The sequence below is a fragment of the Carex rostrata genome, chromosome 24, assembly GCF_964058835.1.
Source record: "Carex rostrata chromosome 24, lpCarRost1.2, whole genome shotgun sequence".
Lineage (NCBI taxonomy): Eukaryota > Viridiplantae > Streptophyta > Magnoliopsida > Poales > Cyperaceae > Carex > Carex rostrata.
The window spans coordinates 7315411-7336907 of NC_135941.1; the positions used below are offsets into that span (position 1 = coordinate 7315411).

At 35.4% G+C, this 21497-nt stretch overlaps 1 protein-coding gene across 4 annotated transcripts; it reads left to right on the forward strand.

Annotated features, from left to right (window-relative positions):
• The first annotated feature begins 651 nt into the window (after window positions 1-651).
• LOC144575468 (uncharacterized) lies at window positions 652-11847 on the forward strand. 4 transcript variants are annotated; one of them, XM_078325616.1, is made up of 14 exons: window positions 652-1021; window positions 1437-1572; window positions 2476-2680; window positions 7131-7231; window positions 7441-7562; window positions 7643-7734; window positions 7836-7941; window positions 8934-9088; window positions 9505-9632; window positions 9993-10126; window positions 10205-10302; window positions 10395-11009; window positions 11134-11320; window positions 11628-11847. In XM_078325616.1, exons 1-13 carry the CDS (start codon window positions 734-736, stop codon window positions 11219-11221), a joined length of 2268 nt encoding a protein of 755 aa, XP_078181742.1. In that variant the 5' UTR covers window positions 652-733; the 3' UTR covers window positions 11222-11320; window positions 11628-11847. The 4 variants fall into 4 exon arrangements, with proteins under 4 accessions (XP_078181742.1, XP_078181743.1, XP_078181744.1 ...); XM_078325617.1 differs by having other exon boundaries at window positions 9996-10126; XM_078325618.1 differs by having other exon boundaries at window positions 9508-9632.
• The last annotated feature ends 9650 nt before the right edge of the window (window positions 11848-21497 follow it).

Below are 21497 nucleotides of genomic sequence, written 5' to 3' on the forward strand. Positions count from 1 at the left end.
AATATATACCTGATTTTACACGATTTTTATAACCGGAACCCAGTAAAGTTTTCAGTGCATGATCACGATTTATTCGTCAAAGACAATCTAGAAGCAAGAGTATCAAATGGCGTTCCCTCTGATCGATGTTCTTTCTGTATCTGTATCTGTATGTGATGTCACGGGCTGGTCCCGCTTCAGCACGCAACCATGGAGGGAATCTGCACTAAGGATGAGAGTTTATATGTTTTCCTGTGGCATAATTTGTATTACATTCATGTATTTATATGATGTGTACCTTTGAGAAAATGAGATACATTACATATGAACTTTTCTGTCCACAACAACAAGAGCACACGAAGGCGACTGATGATTGAGCACAGAAGATTTCTACCTTACCATTTTTGTTTGTTCTCCAAATTCCACCCACAGACCCACTATTTCTAAATCCAACAGCAACCATCAAGACCCGTACGAGTCCTCTGTGGCATCTTCAGAACCAAATGATGTGGAGAGTATTCAGCATTGGGACCTACAGACCTGAGCAAGAACATGTCAGTGTGATGTTACACTATATAATGTATATAGAGCTCCACAAAATTTTTTTAATCCCGCAGAAGCAGAATATTTCTCCCTTCAAAGTATCCTACCCAGTCTTCGTAGACCTCAGTTGCCCAAATTAAAAAGGGGCTTCAATTCATTGACCTCTCTTGTTAGTTGTTAACCATACCAAATAACAAATAAAATAAAATAAATGCTGACACCGGGCCCCATCCTCCAGACTCTCCGTCTCTCGACGTTGATCTCGTTCTCGCTCAACGTAGCTGTGGCTGCCTTGGGTGGGGCCCTTTTAGGCTCAATGCCCGACGACTGCCACCGCAGCGAGCTGGTTTCTCTCTCAGGAGCTGCTGCGGCTGCCGTTGCCAAGATAGTGTGCGTGATTGGAGCAGGGGTGACTCAGGGAGTGGTCGCCTCCACAATTGCTAGCCGTTCCATTGTCGCTCCGGTTGATCCTGACCGTGATTTCCACCTTGTTGCTCGGGTAATTTCTCAATGCTTCTAGACTATTGGTCTTTTCTACTGGGAATTTGTAATGTTAGGCATTTTCCTATTGGTCTCTGCTTCTTTCCAGCTGCAATGGAAGCAGCAGAGTTTTTCTTTGTAATTTTTGGTGCTTTTGTCATAATTGGTATTTTGAAATGGGATTGCCTCAGCTCAAATGTACAATAGCCGTTACAAATATAGAACATGAGCATGAAAACTCTCCTCCATCTGATTCAATTTTGGACCATGAGATACTGGTACTGGATTATGATTTTGTTGCCCTTTTGTTATGTAGATGATGTATTTATAAATGATTCAGTAGGCTGAAAATATCAAGTGAATGTATAAAGCTCTATAAAAGTTCTAAAATCTGTAATTAATAACTAGAACTAAACCAATGTTTATTAACACAGACGAGATACAAGAGATGGCTTTGGTGGACGAGACTTGGAATAGTTATTACTATTGTACAATTTGCAATGGCTGTTTTTTTATTGTTGGTCGTGGCAAATGATCTTTCTTCAGCAGCTGACAAATCATGCTTTTCTGGTAAGCTAGTCCATTATATTATGAAGTGAATATGATCTACTCATTTGGCATATAATTTTTAGGGTTAATTTCTTATATATCTTTCATAACTTACGTAGTTTCTTATTTATCACTAAAGACTTTAATTTATCTTATTTACCTCTCATCTCTTACAATCTCTTCTTATTTATTCATCATTTAATTCGTGTCAAATTAATTCTAATTAAATTATTAAAAAAACCTTTGTTTACCCATGATAAAAAAAATAAAAAAGACAAAATTACCCTTTGCTCTCATTTGATCTTCCAGTACAGAACAACACCTCCCTTAAACCCTTACTTTTCCCACATCTTTTCTTCTCTAAGCCCAAATAATAGGGTACAAACCTGTTAAGCTAATGAAACCAATTAGCACGAAAGAATGCAAACAATAATTTTAACTTTGAAAAAACCTTAAATCCCTAAATGGACATGCTTGAAAAGCTAGGCAGGTTAATACAAATTGAAAGCTGGACTTTGCTAGATTTGTGTAAAACTGGTACAAAGTCACAGACTCATAGTAGCTGAGGAGCCAAAGAAGATTACACACTGTTTAAGGAGTGAAATTAATGGTTGAAACACCTCTACTATGCCACCCCATGTAAAAGGAGTGAAATTTCTGTGACCAATCATGACATAGGGCAAAGTTTAATGACCTCAGAAGAAATATCCTTTGATACCATTCTTATATATTTTCAGTGGTTAATTGTTGACTTAAAGTAAACTTTCAAAATGAAAAAAAAATAAAAAAATTCCCATTATGGCTAAATGTGGATAAAATGAGATAAAAAATGGTTTGATTGAAGCTTTGAGGAAAAACCAATACCAATTATGTTGCAGTTTACAGTACACTAGAAGAGTGTTTATCTGATGTGAAATTTACCAGGTAAAAGTTGGAGACACAATTCAATCATTGCATTTTTGGTCATCACGTGGGTAGTTATAGTTATGCAATGCATCAGCGGATCTGATGTTCTGAGATGGAGGTCATTCTATGCCTCTCATGATGCTGCATGGCGGGCTCATTACCGTGAAGTATTTGATCGCAGCATTCGAGAGCTCCTCTGCTGCTTGGGTCGTGTCAAATACATGTATGTTTCATATCTAATGTCTATACCATATCCAAAGGCATTTGAGTGAGGCTATGGTACTATGCATAGCGTGAATTGGTCTGTACTATAGATCAATATTTTCAAAGTCCAAACAGTTAATCTGAACTGTTCAACATGATTTTCATATGAAAATGTACTTGCAAACTAAATTTTACATTTCTTAGATATTTTTCACTATTTTTTAGATATGTAGAATAGCACTACTTTTGGATGGTCTAATATTTTTAGATCAAGTGATTTTTGTTGAGATTTATTGTATGTTTTCGGTATTTTGGATTTTATAGGGTCCTTTTGGTAAAAAGGATTATAGGAAAGTTTAGAGACTTGAATGAAAGATGTAACGCCTATATAGGCTTGTTTGAGAACAAAAGAAATATACAATTCATTTTTCCCTAGAAATCTACTTGGTATCAGAGCCTTACAAAACCTAACCCTAACCCGCACCGCTACAGTAACCGGGCCGCTACAGTACCATCGCCGCTACAGTACCGCACCGCTCGGTGCTCTCTTCTTCTAAAGTCGGCCGGCCACCAAAGGTAACTTCTTTGTGTTGATTTGGCTGGCGTGGGGGGCCTCTACCCCACGATACCCGAGAAGCGGGTTTGGATTGAGATTTGATCGGGTTTTGAACTCGAATCTTGATGAGATAGATCAAGATCGGGTCAAGAAGAAGAAGAAGAAGAAGAGGGGGAGATAATGTGGATCTCGTCTTGAGGGATCAAGATCGGATCAAGAAAAAGAAGAAGAAAGGGGGAGATAATATGGATCTCGATCTTAACAGTGTAAGATCGGGTCTAAGAGAGTAATAGGAGGGATTCGGACTCGGATCAATGTCAGAGGAGGAGACTGGCAATGCATTTGCGAAGGCTTGCGCGAAGCTGACCTCTGATGAGATGGCTGTCATGGTGCGACGAGCGTTGGCTGTGTACCAAGCTTCTGTTGAGAGCAAGCTGAAGGTGAAAAAGGTTGAGCTGCCATCTATCGACATGAGACTCGAAGGGCCAGCTACGTACTTGACTGAGGAGGAGAGCCGGATTAGGCTACAGGCTGGGGCAGCAGGACTTCCAGGGATGAAGTCAGCACTAGCGGTCTCCAACTCAAGTCACATAGGTAACACAGGGTTCAGAGGCGAGCCTCGACGGTGTTACAGATGCGGTGAGGTAGGTCACCTGAAACAGACTTGCCCTAAGCCACCAAAGGAGAGAGATACAGGTAGGAGGGGGCAGTCTGAGAACTGTGAATGCGGCCGTGAGGGCCGAAAAGGTGAAAGAGGAGGCAACCTGGCAAATTTGATGGTTGCAAAGGAAGCGAAAGAAGCTATTGTGGGGTTATCCGAGGAGGATCTGATTTTGGAGATAGTCAGGAAGAGGCAGAAAGGAGCAAGTAAGGGGAAGAGTGTGGTCGCTGACACACTTGCTCTTGCCTCTAAACCCACTACTAGATCACCAGATTGGATAGTAGACTCTGGTGCATCTCGCCATGTGACTGGTGCTGTTAGGAAATTTTCTTCCTATACTCACCTAGCAGTCCCAGATAGCATTCAGATAGCCGATGGTACTGTCCGGCCCGTGGTTGGTAAGGGTACTGTGAGATGTATCAATTCAGTGACTCTGACAAATGTGTTGCATGCTCCTTCCTTTCCCGTAAACCTGGTGTCCATTAGTGCTATTATTCGTGAGCAGAAATGCATTGCGACCTTTGATATTCCAAAGATGGTCTTTCAGGAGAAGAAGACAGGTTGAATACTTGGAACTGACACATGGCTTGATAGAGTGGAGGCAGGAGGATCTGGAGTGAGTGTGGAGGATGAGTTGCTTTTGATTCATCGACGGATGGGGCACTCTTCCTTCAGCCTACTGGAACATTTGTATCCATCAAAGTATGAGAAAGCTAACAAACAGAAACTTGTGTGTGATGGATGTGAGTTTGGGAAGCACACAAGGAGTTCGTATGCAAGCTCAGGAAGTAGGAGTTCTCATGCCTTTGATCTAGTACACTCAGATGTGTGGGGGCCTTGCTCAACAACTTCGATAAATGGGTATAGATTTTTTGTGACTTTCATCGATTGTTATTCTCGTGTCACATGGTTGTACTTGATGAAAAACAAGAATGATGTACTTGCTTGCTTCAAGGATTTCCATAAGGCGGCTCAGACTCAGTTCGGTGCTGTGGTGAAGGCACTGAGATCCGATAATGGGACCGAATATACAAACAAGGCATTCGAGGAGTATTTGTCAGTTCATGGGATACATCATCAGACCACGTGCCCTTACACACCAGCACAAAATGGAGTGGCAGAGAGGAAAAATAGACACTTGTTGGAGGTAGCCCAGTGCATGATGATCTCCATGAATGTTCCGAAACATTTGTGGGGACAAGCAGTCATGACAGCCGCACAATTGATCAACAGAATGCCATCTAGAGTGTTGGACTGGCAGACTCCATGTGTGATGTTGAAAGCAGATAATGGAGGTATTCTTTCTCCAAAGTTATTTGGCTGTGTGTGCTTTGTGAAAGACAACAGACCAACAGTGGGAAAGTTGGATCCCAGAGCGGTGAAATGCATCTTTGTGGGTTACTCTGGTACTCAAAAGGGTTATGTGTGCTGGAGTCCAGTAGAGAGGAGATTGTTTGTGAGTATGGATGTTACATTTCGTGAGTTCGAACCTTACTACTCCTCAGAGACTACATCACCCTTTGGAGACTCGCTCGATACAGGAGGTATGAGGCGAGAGGGGTAGAGTAGTAGTGATGGTGAGAGGAGGATGGTGAGTGTGAGTGGTATTCCTTGCCCACTGATGGATTCGACTAGGGTTGAGCCGGAAAATGAGGATTCGGCCAAGGTTGAGCCGCAAAGGGAGGATACGGCTGTGGGGGAGGATTTGGCACAAAACAAACGGAGGGTAAGGTGTGCAGGCTCAAGAAATCTCTTTATAGGCTGAAGCAGTCCCATCGGGCCTGGTTTGATAGATTCAGGATGGCTATGATAGGCATGGGCTATCAGCAGATCAATGCCGACCACACGGTGTTCTTTCGACAACATGGTGGTCACATTACTATGCTGGCTGTGTATGTCGACGATATGATCATTACCGGAGATGATGAGGGGGAGATTGCACAGTTGAAGGCAAAATTGGGGAAGGAATTCGAGGTAAAAGATCTGGGACAACTTAGGTACTTCCTTGGTATTGAGGTGGCTCGCGGAGCAGAGGGGATTGTTCTATCTCAAAGGAAGTATGTCCTGGACTTGCTCAGTGAGACAGGCATGTTGGGGTGCAGGCCTGCAGTTTCTCCAATTGATGTGAAGGCCAAGATGAGTGCAGAGGCAGGAGAACAGGTTGATCGTGAAAGGTACCAGAGACTGGTAGGCAGATTGATCTATTTGGATCACACTCGTCCTGATATTTCATTTGCAGTAAGCGTGGTGAGCCGCTACATGCATGACCCTAGGAAGGGCCATATGGACGCAGTGTATCATATCCTAAGGTACCTGAAGAGTGCACCGGGTAAGGGCTTGATCTTCAGGCATAATGGGCACATGAACATTGAGGGCTATTGTGACTCTGACTGGGCTAGTTGCCAAGATGACAGGAGGTCCACATCTGGCTACTGCATGTTTGTAGGGGGCAACCTGGTCTCCTGGAGGAGCAAGAAGCAGCCGGTTGTTGCGAGATCGACGCAGAAGCTGAGTACAGGGCTATGGCATTGGGAGTTGCCGAGATGCTGTGGCTGACGAGGTTACTGGAAGATCTCAAGGTCAATCACGGAGCCAAAATGAAGTTGTGGTGTGATAGCAAATCAGCGATCAGCATTGCCAACAATCCTGTGCAGCATGACAGAACCAAGCATGTGGAGATCGATAGGTTCTTCATAAAGGAAAAGCTGGAAAGTGGACTATTGGAGCTGAGCCATGTAGCTACGGGAGATCAAGTAGCTGACTGCCTCACCAAAGGACTTAGCTCGATAGATCTAGCTAGGTTATGTGACAAGATGGGCTTGATGGATATCTTTTGCTCATCTTGAGGGGGAGTGTTGAGATTTATTGTATGTTTTCGGTATTTTGGGTTTTATAGGGTCCTTTTGATAAAAAAGATTATAGGAAAGTTTAGGAACTTGAATGAAAGATGTAACGCCTATATAGGCTTGTATGAGAACAAAAGAAATATACAATTCATTTTTCCCTAGAAATCTACTATTTTCTACCTATCTAAATAAATAGTAAAAAAATTCTAAAAAATATAAAATTTGATCTACAAGTGCATTTTCATATAGAGATCATATTTAATGGTTCAGATTATCTGTTTGGAGTATGAAAACGAAAATATTTATCCATAGTACGGACCAATCTGCGCTATGCATAGTTCCATAGCCTAACTCAAGGCATTTTATTGCAGGACCTTGACTCCTATTTTGTTTTTTTTGTTGATAGGAGTGTATTGGAAGATGATGAGGTTTATATGGTGGCTAGGTTGTTAGGTGATCTGATGGCATATCGTGCATCAGGAACCGGCCATCTAGAGCTCCTAGCAGGTGCCTTTAGTTTTCTGTATTCATATTTATTTTGTATTGTACCAGTCATCTGATGCCGCTCTTGATATATCTTTTTGAGTTTTGGCCAAGACTGCCATCAACAGGGCCAATTTTCCACTAGTATTATTCTGAATATTAGATACTGGTATGAGCTGGCTGGTGCTTTTTTGGTGCATTTGAATCAAAAGGCGAACTATAATTGCCATTAGGCCTTGCATTGTTGCAGAAAAATAAGCCAACTCCTGTCTCTTATGATGATCATTTTGAAGCACCTTATATGCACATGAAAGAGGCTTCCTTCTTTCATCAATTTGCTGAAGCTGCTTATACAGTAAGTTACAATTTCTCGTTGTTTAGTTTTGTCTTAAAAAGTGTTCTGATCCTTTTTTAAAAGAATAATTTCAACTTCAGGGCCCCTTGCTAGATCTTGGAAGGCACCCGTTTTTGTTTCCCTGTGTATGGATTTACAGACAAGGCACATTCAGTCCCTGGGCCCGCAACAGGTGACACTCTTGCAGACTTATATTATTATATTTTAGTTAATATTATACTTGTAATATAGAATCGGTTTATCTATGTGTTGATAGTGATTCCTTGCTTCTAGGCGACCCTCTCTTGAAGGCGATAATTGCTGGAGAGGTCATGCAGCTGCTTTTCTCAAGTATGTCAATTTACCTCCTGATGCACTTCGTAAAGGACGTGTTTGTCAGGTAAAGAAATTATTTTTGCTTGTGGGTAAGTATTACTCCTTAAAGAGGGATACTACAGTTGATTGAGAAAGGGATGGTGTGATGTCTTTTAAGAATTTAGAGAGAGATGGTATGGAAAAGAAAGAAGCATTATACAGGAAAATTAGTATCTGTACCTAATAAGAGATAAATATCTGTACTTCATCGCTCTGGCAAAACTGGAGTTGAATAATTGGAGGGTTGTGACGACTGGAATAATTTTGTGATGAGAATCTAGGCTCCAACCCACTATTTTGGCAAGAGATGAATATTGGAGGAGTGTTTCATCAAGTGCTGACTACTTATATTTACAAAATAGCTTTCAACTTTCAAGTACTTCTTTTAGCATCGTAGACTTGTAGTGTTAAAGCACAGACTAAACTAATGACAGTCTATTTAAAACATTGATACTTATATATGTGGCATGAATTTCAAGCATTTTGATTTACAATTTGAATTGTTATTTTTCTAACTTTTTATGAAACATGATCAGCTAATTTTGCTATCACTAAATGCCCGTGTATCTTAAATTCTTATATTAAAATGGTAAAGAGAATTTTATAACTACTGGTGTCCGTCATGTGCTAATAAGAACAGTGTTAGGGCCAATTTGATTCCATATGCGCCAACATTGCAACTTCCATCTAACTTCAAACGTAGTATATAACAAAACGGCAAGTTATATGACTATTTAAGCTGGGACATGCAAAAATGTTGTCAGTTAGATTTTGGAAAATGCTTCAAGAGAACATTTGTCCTGAAAACTTATCCACATTTGCAAGGATAACTCTTTCTCTGTTAAATTGGATAATTAGGTTGATCTTTTTATCAATTGTGATACATTCCTTCCAAAAAAATTATGATGCATTCAAGATGTTCCCAATCATTTGCAGATTGTTGAAGAAATTGATGGTTTTTTTTAAGTTTGTTTCTTTTAAGTGTAAATATTAAATATCTATTTATCTATCATCCAGACAAAGCGTGAGGCTGCCTATTTTGTGGTGGTTTTGCATGACCTGAAAACAGTAGTCATTGCTGTTCGTGGAACTGAGACACCTGAAGACTTGATCACTGATGGCTTATGCAAGGAATGCTCCCTTACCATAGATGACTTGGATGGATTAATAAAGTATTGTTTGTCCCTCTTTCTCTTCCTTCCTCCTTTTCTCTCTGAATGTGTTATTTTAAAATCAAAGGTTTTTATGTCGTATAAGGGCACCTAAAATACATAGAGTGTATTGATAAAAAAATAAATAAATAGAAGTGCAGTTTGCACCTGACAAGGGGGTGGCACTTGCAACCCCCCCCCCCCCCCCCCCCCCCCCAAAAAAAAAAAAAAAGTGCCTTTTTTTCACACTTTACAATACTTGTATCATAAAAAATTGCAAAAATATGCTTGTAGTTGAAAAGAATTTTAAGATCATGCATATCCTGGCTTTGCCGCTGCATATACATATAACAAAAAGGTTATTTTAACCTCTTGCCTTCTTTACTTTTGTCTATCCAACTCTTTTGTTGAATAATTGGTGATATATCTCTTTGCAGTAGCAACAAAATGGACCCTTCTATCAAAGAAAAGCTTATGTCCTCTTTTCCTCGTTTTGGGCATTCAGGAATTATTGAATCAGCTAGGGAGCTTTACAGCCAGATCGATGGAAAGCCGTCAGATGGAGGTTGAAATATCTTGAAACAAAATCTTTCTTTTGACTACTGTGGTAATGGAAGTTGATATTGATATTCATCCAATACGAAAAAAAAATCGGAGATCATTTGGAAAATTGTATGGTCGTTCGATCAAAAGCCGATAGATTGAACGATTCAATAGTTAATTTCGATGGATGACTAACCGGTCTTCATATTGGACCATGTTTGTTACATAATGTATCCAAATGATGGAGAACATATCTACAAATTCTTTTTTTTTTTTTGGCAAGAATTTTGCAGGTTGTCATAGTTGTCAAATAATATAACTTATCCCTACATATAGCATACTTCCATTGCCCATTAATGTTATCTTGGTTTTCATATCTTAGTAGATAAATCCGAACTGAAGATTGGAGGATGCCTTTCTTCTTTGCTCGATGAGGGATGTGAATGCCATGGGTATAGAATTCGGATTGTGGGTCACTCTTTGGGTGGTTCTGTTGCAGCAGTTCTTGGAATAATGGTAGGTTAATACTTTGCTCTTATGCTTCATATGCTTATGAATGTAACATTATACTAAAACAAATTATTATAATGGCAGCTTTATGGGCGCTACCCAAATCTACATGTGTACTCTTATGGACCTCTTCCTTGTTTAGATCCAATTTTAGCAGAAGCATGCTCACAATTTGTTACCAGGTTGCACAAATTTTAAATCCTCACCTATTTTTACCTCCTATGTATACAAGGAAGTTGCTAAACATTTCTTTTGTACCTTCTATAATCTGTAGCATTGTGTGCAATGATGAGTTCTCTTCACGCCTTTCCGTTAACTCAATCATGAGGCTCCGTGTAGCTGCTATGAGGGCCCTCTCAAGCGACAGCTCTGCAAACATATCTCTGTTACCAAATCTGGTTAGAAAAATAGTACACATCAGAAAAGACGGCCCAAATAACCAAAACCATGTAGGCATGACTCCAGTTACACCTGCCAACTCAATCACAGTATCAGAAAACGGCAATGGCCAAATACACAACAGGCATCTGGCACACACAATCAGAGGCGGGGTGTTTCTCTGTGGCCATGCCATGTCTTGCGTGGTGCACAGCAGCAGTTTGACTGAGAGCAGCAATGCACAAAGGCTCGAGCATTCCATGAATCCTTTGGAGGAAGTTCAGGCTTCTATTGCGAACCCGTCTGGGGTGCAATCTGAGGAGGTGTATCTGCCTGGCCTTGTTGTGCATTTGGTCCGGATCCAGAGGGGTGGTCATACGAATCCAATCCTTAAAAGTTTGATGCTCTTTAATGGTACACACACAGAGTATAAGGCTTTTGAGGTGAATAGAGAAAGATTCATGGATATAGTGGTGTCACCTCATATGTTCCTTGATCATCTACCTTGGAGGTAAGATTTCTAAAGAAAATGGAGTTCATAGATAAAGTTAATATATACAAGTGAATCCTTGTTTCTTTAAAAAGAAAATAACCTTTTGGTAAATTGTGCTTCTATATCGCATTGGATACTGTAGGTGTCACTATGCATTGCAGAAAGTATTGGAATCCCAGAAGCAGAGACAAGAGCATCCTGATTTTCTCTCTGAAGAGACGAACGTCTAAAGTCATTATAATGTCATCTTTTCTGGTGAGCATCTGAGCAATCTACATAATGTACACAATTGCTATGCCTATACGGGGGTAGACATTTTAAAACAAATTAGAGCATCTGCATAGATCTTTCTAATCTGATGTGGCAGTTTCTAATTCAGTTTCAGAAATGTGGGAAAGATTCTTATTTAGAAACTATCCATGAAAGTTTCTTATTAAGAAATTATTTATAAACTCTATGCTGACCAATTGGCTGAAATTATTTCTCCTTTTAATTTTATTACTCATGTGGTTTAATAGACATTCTAAAATTAATTTCAGAGTTGTGAGAGTTAAAAACTTTAGAGACCTTAATTTTTAAAAAGTAGTTAAAAGTTATTTAGAATCTCATTTGAGTTGCTGGGATATAGATACTCTAAGTTGGTATATAAAGTTCAGTTTTGGGAGTTTTCCATGTAAATTTGTAATTTTTAATTTACCCCTTCTATTTTGTAATTTGTAAAGTATGGGTGAATATTTCTGTAAGATTTGGGGAGTTCGATTATTTAATGGAGATGTATATTTATTTATGGTGTAGATTTGTGTGAATAATTCTGTAAGATTTGTTCGATTATTAATTGGAAATATATGTTTATTTATGGTCTAGATTCTTTTTTTATGACTTGCATTTATGGTGTAGATTCTAAACACGACTGTTGTACTACAAATCTACAATTGAGATCCTTAATACATTTGTACATACTCTACTATAAACAGATCATTCCAGCTAGTCAACAATACTATCTTATTATTTAATCATTTAAGGGATTGAAGAAAACTATAAAGAAAGACAGCATTAATAGGTAGCTTCTAGAATTAAAAGAAATATAAAATAATAGGGGGCTTGTCGGCTTTTTTACTTTCCAAAAAAAAAAAAAAAAACCAAAAAATTATGTGCACTGAATATTAATTAAAAAGATTGTTTTTATATTCATTAATGTGAGATCTCCGCATGTGATCGGGTAATAATATCTGCTGGATTTGCTGAGTACTATCCAGGTGTGCTTTTGGATCATAGTAAATATTTGGCTACAAAAAGGGAATCTGATTAATTTCAAAAAAGAAGAAGAAAGAATTTGATTATATTCCTTAAATTATACCAGAAAAATTCACAGATAAATGATGTCGCTTAATTAAACAGATTGTATTTATATTCATTTGTTAGTGTCAATCATACTTGAGTTAAATGTGAATTATGTTTATATTCAGACATGATTTAGACTTAACATAAGATTTTGTTGCAGGTAATAGCACCACACTTTTTAAAAATGTTAAAGATTGATGCAACTAGGGGTGTTCAAACAGTTCGGTTTAATCGGTTTTGAACCGAACCGAATTAGTTCGGTTTAAACGGTTCGGTTATTTCGGTTTATTGGATCAGTTCGGTTGGCTTTTCAAAACCGAATTATAACTTCGGTTCGGTTTGAAAAATTTCAAAACCGAAATAACCGAACCGACCGAACTTTCATATAATATGAATTTGATCGGAACCACCCTGGTTTATTTTTTAATACTCCGGTACTCCGGTTTATTTCTTAATCAATTGCTTTAAATACTTGGTTTATTTCTAAATATCTTAGTTTATTTCTTAATACTCCAGTTTATTTCTTAATATACTTCGGTTTATTATAAATCAATTATTTTAAATAAAAAAATTAATATATTTCGGTTTGAACCGAACAAACCGAACAAACCGAAATAAAACTTCGGTTCAGTTCGGTTCGGTTCGGTTCTATTTTTAAAACCGAATTATAACTTTGGTTTGCCAAGTTCGGTTCGGTTGAAACCGAACCGAACCGATGAACACCCCTAGATGCAACACTCAATTATGCTTTTCACCGAGAATTTCTTTTTTGAAAATAAAAACAAATATTAGGTAAGGTAGATGACATGTCATGTGATTTGAGAATTTACGCGATTTAAGTTCGGAAGTTGTGGAAAGCATGAAGAAAAAGAAATATCAGAAAGGAGAAAATAACATTAAGCTATCCATATTTTAAAATTATTTGTTTTGCAAGAGTACACTAGGGCTGGCAAAATAACTCGTAACTCGTGGATTGATTGGGATCAACTCGTGACTCGCTCGGTAACAGCTTGATTATAACTGATTCGAGCTGTTAACGAGTCAGCTCATTACTAGCTCGATCCAGATTAAATGAGTTTGATTTGGACCTAGCTCGATCGATCGGGATCAACTCATGACTCGCTCGGTAATAGCTTGATTGTTAATGATTCGAGCTATTAAAGAGTCAGCTCATTATTTGCTCGGTCTAGATTAAACGAGTTTGAACTGAACCTAGCTCACTCATTAAATAGAGTTCTGCTCCTTGTAAAATTAGATTTAGTCTTGTTGTTTTGTATTCAATATTCATGCATTTTTGTTATTCTACTAATTTCTATGTTTGATGTTTTGTTTGATGAGCTTATTTCATACTAATAATTGTACATGGAAATAAATATATGATGGGTTTCATTATTTGTATATTCTTTTAAATTGTATGATAGTAGTCTAAATAAAATCCAACGAGCTAAACAAGTCAGTTTGTTCTAGCTCGCTGCTAACTTAGTTTGATATGAGCTAAGATTTTAGCTCCAACCCACTCAGCTCTTTCGACTACTATGGCAAACCGATCGTGAACTGGATTTAACTCGTTGTCACCCTAAAGTACATCAGTTTTTTGAAGGATAAGAGAAAAAAGTTCATTACTATCTATCGATGACTTTAAATATTTAAAAAAAAAAACATCATAATAATTAAGAGAGCTGAATTGCACCTCATGTGATCGAGAATTTACATAAAAAAATAAAGAAAAAGTAAATAAGCCTTCTAGACTATATATCGTTCTATTGGTCGTTGTAGTTTGTAGTCACAAGATTCGTAAATTATTTGCGAATTAAATTCGAATAATTCGATTTTTTTTGTAATGTCGAACCGAACTTTGACCAAATTAAACCCGAATAATTCGCGAATATTACCTTAATTTTTCTCATAAATTTTTTTTTTGCTCTCTTGTAAGACTAAGATATTTGATTTGAATAATTTCGAATCATTCTCAAATTATACCTGAATTATTCCTAAATCATAAATTTTTGATCTCGCTGAATTAAATCTGAATAATTCATTTGCCACTTATATTTCTGTAGAGGTTGAGAGCAATGAGTCGACAACACGAATATAAGAGTACAATGCGATTGATATAAGCTTGGTGGGAAGCAAAAAGGACATGAAAGAAATAAGGACAAAAATGATATAGATTATCAAGTACTAAAATATGCTTTGCAAGAGTACATCAACTCTTAAGAATAAGAAAAAAAAAAATCAATTTTAAACATCTTGTGTTACTTTTTTGTAAAGAAAAATTATGACTCTGACTCATCAAAGCTCACATGGTATTCAAACAAGGATTGATTGATACTCCTTAAAAAAGTGATAAGATTTTAGTCTGTCTGATTCAGATTCTTTCTTTTATCTGTGGGACTTATATTAGTGGATTAAAGTCGGACAGGGGCAGGGCGGGTCGGGTATAGCCGGGTAGGGGCAAGGGTATTGGTCGGGCACGGGTATCACGGGTAGACGGGTATCTCGGGTATTTTTTTTCAAAAATCGTGCCCTGCCCGTTGTACCCTTGAGGGGCAGGGCGGTCCGGTCCGATCCAGTTTTTGTTTTTTTTTTTTGTTTTTTTGTGTTTTTGTTTTTGCATTTTTTTGTGTTTTTTTTGTGTAGTTGCATGAGGTATAAGGGTGGGGGGAAATTTGAAATTTGGGTTTGATTTTTGAATTAAAGTGGGTCGGGTATAAGGGTATGGGTACAGGTAAGGGTAGATGGGTACCCGGGTAGGGTAAAGTCGGGTACGGGTAAGGTCGGGTACGGGTATGGTCGGTCTGGGTAGGGTCAGATATTTGCCAAAAAAAACAGTGACCGATCCGGTTTTTGCCCGTACCCACGTACCCGTTTACCCGACCTATACCTGGGCTCGGGCACGGATACCCCGGGCATAGAGTACGGGCAGGCAGGGTAGGGTATACCCGACTGGGGTATAATTAATACACTAACTTGTATCATATTCCTCTGTTGAATTACTGTACAGTTAATTGTGTTACTCATTATTGCATTTCTATTAAATAATTTGAAAAAAAAAACAACTTATGTACAAAATTTTTAGAATGCAAAATAAGTACTATGGATGAATATATTTATTTTTAAAATTCAAATAGTTGATTTAAACGGTTTAACATGATCTCCATATGAAAATGTAATTGAAGGCTAAATTTTACATTTTTTAGAATTCTTTTTACTATTTTTCTAGATAGGTAGATAATCACTACTTTGAAAATGGTCTAGAGTTTTTAGATGAAATAATTTTCTCCCTATCTAAAATGTTTGCAAAAAAATTGTAATTTTTTTTAAAATATAAAATTTGATCTACAAGTACTTTTCATATGGAAATCATGTTGAACAGTTCAGACCGATTGTTTGGACATTAAAAAGGAAATATTAATCAATAGTATGGACAAAACCGCGCTATGCATAGTAAGTATTGCAACCTCACTTAGAAGCCGAATTAGAAAATTTGAATAGAAAGATTAAACTATAAAATACATAATATGTGAAAAGACAAAAAAAAAAAGTGTTATCACTACAAATTGAAGCCAAGACCTCACTAACACCAAGTAAAACTTTAACCACTAAGCTACAAGTATACATTTGTCATTTTATAAAAGGAGTAAAGTATATAAAAACTTTAAACAAACAAAAATTTATTTAAGTTTCAATATACTTAATTAAAATTTTAAAATCATAAGAATAACTTAGTCGCTCTTGACTAAGCTTTAAATCTGCTCCAAACCTCTTTAGAAAAAAAATATACTTTATTTAAAAATTAATATTTTTAGGAGATTTTTTTTTCAGAGAGAAGCTTTTAAAACAATCTTAGTATGTTATATGGTTGAAGAATTAAAAATGATGACAATATTGATCAATATTTTTTCATGTGTGATATTATATGAATCAAATTTCATCCTTTTCAAACTATTTTACCAATGTTATTATGTTTGATAATTTTGATTGTTTTAATTCCTTGATGCAATTTGAATATGTGTCAGCCTAAATTTATTTTAAATTTACTAATGATTTCAGTGAACCTCATTCAAAAGATAATGTCTTTTTAAATAGAATCAATTTTAATTGTTTTAATAGAACATGCACCATTAAGAAGACTTTTATAAAAAACAGCAGGGATCGGTGGAGGGAAGAATAAGTATAAATGACCAACACAGATTTTGTAGAACAAAATTTAAATTCTCTCTCTACCGATTCCTAGGATTGGTGGAGCTACTTTTTGTAAAATTACAAATCAATGGTGCTTGTTTTATTAAAATAATTAGAATTGATTTTATTTTAAAATAAAAAATCCCTTTTTGAGTTGTTAACTTCAAAAGTTTGGCAAATTTGTGTTGTGAGGATAGTTATAAGATTCGCGAATAATTTATTTTTTTATGATGACAAACCGGATGTCGAATTATTCGGTTGACCGAACTTTGACCAGATTATTTCTGAATATTCATGAATTTTATGAACTTTTTCTGAATTTTACGAATTATTTGCGAATTTTTCCTGAGTTTTTTCAAAAAAAAAATTTATTTTTTACTTCATTGTAAGACTGAGATCTCTGATCCAAATAATTTCCGAATTATACCCGAATTATTCCCAAATCACAAATTTTTGACCTCACCGAACCAAACCGGAATAATTCATTTATCACTATGGTTGTGAGTGTTGACTTTGTAAAACAAGTGCATGTTTCAATTTCATACGATTGTCGCCACAGAAAATCTATCTAACGATCAGTTCGTGTATGTCCCACAAGCCACAACTTATTTTCGGTGCAGCCATCTCCGCGTGCCACAGACGCCAAATGCGAACAGAGCTTTCGAACCACAACCGTTGATCTTTGAACGGACGATTGTTGATCTCGAAACGAACCAGGTCACCTTTCCTCCTCTTGTTTTATATATATATATATGTAAGACCTTTCTCCTGCCTTAACAAATACAATAAAGCAAAAACAAACTCTGAGATGGTACAGAGTGGCCAGCCAAACCAATACCTCATATAAAACATACTTTAAAACCTCTTCGGTTTTTTCTCCAGTGTAACTCAACTATGTACCTCCAGTTTTCATCGAAAATTCAGATTGTTGTGTATTTTTTTTTTCAACCTGTAAGTAGTTCAAGATAAATAATATCATCTTTTAAACAACATTAAAATATTAGAGTTTTTTGTTTTTTTTGGAAGGCTGGAGGCAATATTAAAATGTAGAAAATAGTTGTTGTAACTTGATCCCTCCTCATTTTTGAGTTACAACAAGTTACCATAATTATTTTTTACATTTTCAAAGTCCAAATCGTCGATCCAAACCGTTCAACATGATCACCACAATAAAATGTGCTTGCAGATCAAATTTTACATTTTTTGGAATTTTTTTACTATTTATTAAGATTGGTACAAAATTCAATGGTCTGAATTTGACTAGTTTTTGTACCCATCTTAATAAATAGTAAACAAATTCCAAAAAATGTAAAATTTGGTCTCCGAGCACATTTTATTGTAGAGATCACATCTAACGGTTTGGATTGACGATTTGGACTTTGAAAATATAAAAATGGTTGTAGTAACTTGTTGTAACTTGATCCCTCCTCTTATATAAATTGCAATGACATCAATAAAAAATGAGCAAAGTTAGGATGTGATGTGCTCATCAAGAGAGGTTGATGAACACAATTTCAAAAGTCCATTGGATTGTCTTCAAATGACGAATCCAAATTGTTGAAATCCATTTATTTTTTCATGAGTGATGCATGTACATAATTTTTTTTTAAAGTTTCAATTAATCAAGTACAAAGCCAACAGGTAAAAAAATGAACTTTTTATAAGTTGTTTTATGTATTCATTATTCATTATTTTTTTATCGTTTGAACTTGTACTAAATGAATTTAAAACTTCTAAAATTTTGTATGTACATGAATCACTCATGAATAAGAAAGATTTCAACGGTTTAGATTTGTCGTTTGAAATCAATTCAATTGACTTTTAGAGTTGTGCTCATCAATTTCTCTTAATGAGCACATCACACCTTAACTTTGCTCATAGAAATTTTGTTGGAAATTTTATTTAAAAGATTTTGGATAGAATCTTATCCAAAACCGGTTCTAAATTGTTTGACCGATATCAAAATTTACGCAGACAATTTAAACTAGAACTATTTAAATAACTAAATTCTAAGTAGTTTGCACACATCTCAACGTATATCGGACGGTTTCGATCCAATTTTAGATAAAATTTTCCTCAAGCCCTTAGGAATTTGGGCAAAACCCAATTCTTAACAAATTTTCTACACAGTAGAACAAAACAAATATTGTTTCCTTGAGTTCTCCATTTGGTGAGAACTGGAGATAACAGTCAATAGTAAGCATTACTCTATTGTCCTCCTGTCTGCCGACTTGAAAACAGGAATTGTAGACCGTCTGATCGTATGCATGATCACAAGGCAAATAGTTGGCTACTGCATTCCTTCCACTTCCACCAGCAATAATCTATAATTGTGTCACTGTTTTATGCCAGAAGACAGATGAGCAAGCAGCAAAGCAGATGTGAAATTCTGGGTTTTATTGGTCGAGTGCTTCATTACAACCATCAACTTTGTTATGTCTCTCCCACATTTACACATGCATCATGCTACCAAATTACCTGAATCCGTATCCTCTCACGTATTGCAGAGGATCACCTCACTTTACGGTTTGAGATTAACTTAATCTCAAATTAGTTTGAGATTCGGGTTACCATAGGGGACTGTATTTTTGGGCTTTGAGATTTGTGCCAAGTTAAAAAGAACAGTCCAGATCTAGTAATTGTAAAAGATTCTCTTATCAGGTATCGGAAAGAATGCGAATTCAAATTGCCTTGGGTGAAAATTTATATAGGTGTTGTATTAATGATATAAAAATCTATTTTCATTTTCTTATATATTTTGAAGGTGTGTACTTCAACCACTAATGAAATTTTTTAATCCATAGAAATTATTAAATCCAAACGTACAAAAATAGAAAGAGTGTCTTGTTTCCAACAGATATAGAAATATCTAACTCATTGAGTCCGATCCAAAATATATGAATCTATCTGACTCAATGATCCAGATCCAAATGTTATGTTTTTATGGGATCATCTATGGATCAGAGTTGGATTCTTCTCTAATTGGATGGTCCAAATCCAAACTAAAAAAAGAAGAAAAAAAAACATGAATTTGAATCATTGAGTCCGATCTATAATATTTGAATCTGACTGATCAATGAATTAGATCTTTCTATATTTGTTGAAAATGATATACTATTTCTATTTCCGTACATCTTATTTTAATAATTTTTATGGATAAAAAAAATTCTCCACTAATTTCTATTATATAAGTGTTTTTAACCGTTCTTTTAAAATATCTCTAATTTTGAATCAAAATATTTTTGTACGGGAATGAAATATAATTTAATGTATAAACAAGAAAACAAAGTCAATTTTGATGTCATAATATCCATTATAACCTTTAAGTTTCTCAAATAACTGTAGATTCAGCTATATATCATCTAAGCACAATATCTTCCTTGGTATGATAAAATTTTATTTCATAGAGTTGTAAACCATATGTACCTTCTATACTGCTAAAAAGAGATATATTTCAACAAACTTATTTTATAATTGTAAAGTCTGTTTGAAATTTCTTAAAATAAAAGTTATTTAGGTACTGATAAAACCTAATCCTTTTTTAATTTTATAGAATATCTATCAATTTTGGTACAGTTCTAGATTTTATTAGTCATCAATCAATGTCAATAAAACCAACTCTTTGATTTTTTTTTTAAAATTGTATGATGAATGGTCAATTGATACTTAAAACCACACCAAATTGGATACAAGTCATATATCTAAATCATTAAGAAGCCATCTTCGGTTTATTTCTGTATTTTTTTTTTTAATAAGCAACATCGTATTAGTAAAGTAAATTTATTGTCAATATTATCTAATTATCATTTTTTTATGAAATGACTCTGAAATTATGTTAGTTTTTATGTTATTAACTTTAATTCAAGTCTCTGTATTTATGAAATAATTGTGAATTTATAATATAATATAAACACTATATCATCCTTGGCAGAATAAAAATTTATTTCATAGAATTAATGAATTATATACTACATATATTACAACAAATGTATTTTATAATGGGAGGGGAGCCACTAATATAAAATTCGAAAGAGATACATTACAAACTGTTGGAACCTAAAAGCTACCTAATCAATGTATTTTATAATGAGAGGGGGTGAATATGGTCATTTTTAAGATTTTAATGCTGCTTAAAAAAAATATTCACTCATTGAAATTTATTGAAAAAAAAATCTACCTACATATTGATAAAACTAAGCCCTTTTTTGGAGCTTGGCTAGTATAACATCAGTGTCATTTCAGTTTATATAACACCAACTTTAAAACCTATCGAATCGACTTCAAACGGTGAATCTAAACTGTTCAAACCGATCTACTTCATTAGTTGTGTGTTTCATGCAAAATTTATAATTTTTCAAATTTCTTTAGTATCAAGTCAAGCGGTCAAATGTGTAAGTTTGTTAATTTTAATACATTCATTTTTCAACATTTTTTACCGCTTAATTTGATACTAAAATATTTGCATGTAAACTTAAATCGGTTTGAACAGTTTGGTTTTTTCGTTTGAAGTCTATTAAATCAATTTTGAAATTAATGTCATATGACACCGATGTTGTACTAGCCAGCCTTCTTTTTTTGATAAAGTAAAATATTTATCGATTTTGATATAATTTGATATTTTGTTGGTCATGAAACAAAAGTCAATAAAACAAATATTTGAATCTTCCAAAATGTTTAAAGGATGCTCAATTGATTTTTAAAATTGCACCAAATTTGATATGAGTCCTATCCAAGTCATTAAAAAATGTCTATAGTTCTGTTTGATAATTTTTATGAATGTTACACTAGTAATCAAATAAATTTGTTGTGAATATTACATATTCGTGGTTTGACATTATTTCTATTGAAGTTCAAAGCTTATTTATTTAGCTTATTTATCAATCTTCCAATAAATTCTTGAATTATGATTGATAATTAGAATACAAGTCATATTATTGAAAACTACAAGTAAAATATTTTTTTTTTATGGAATATTCAATT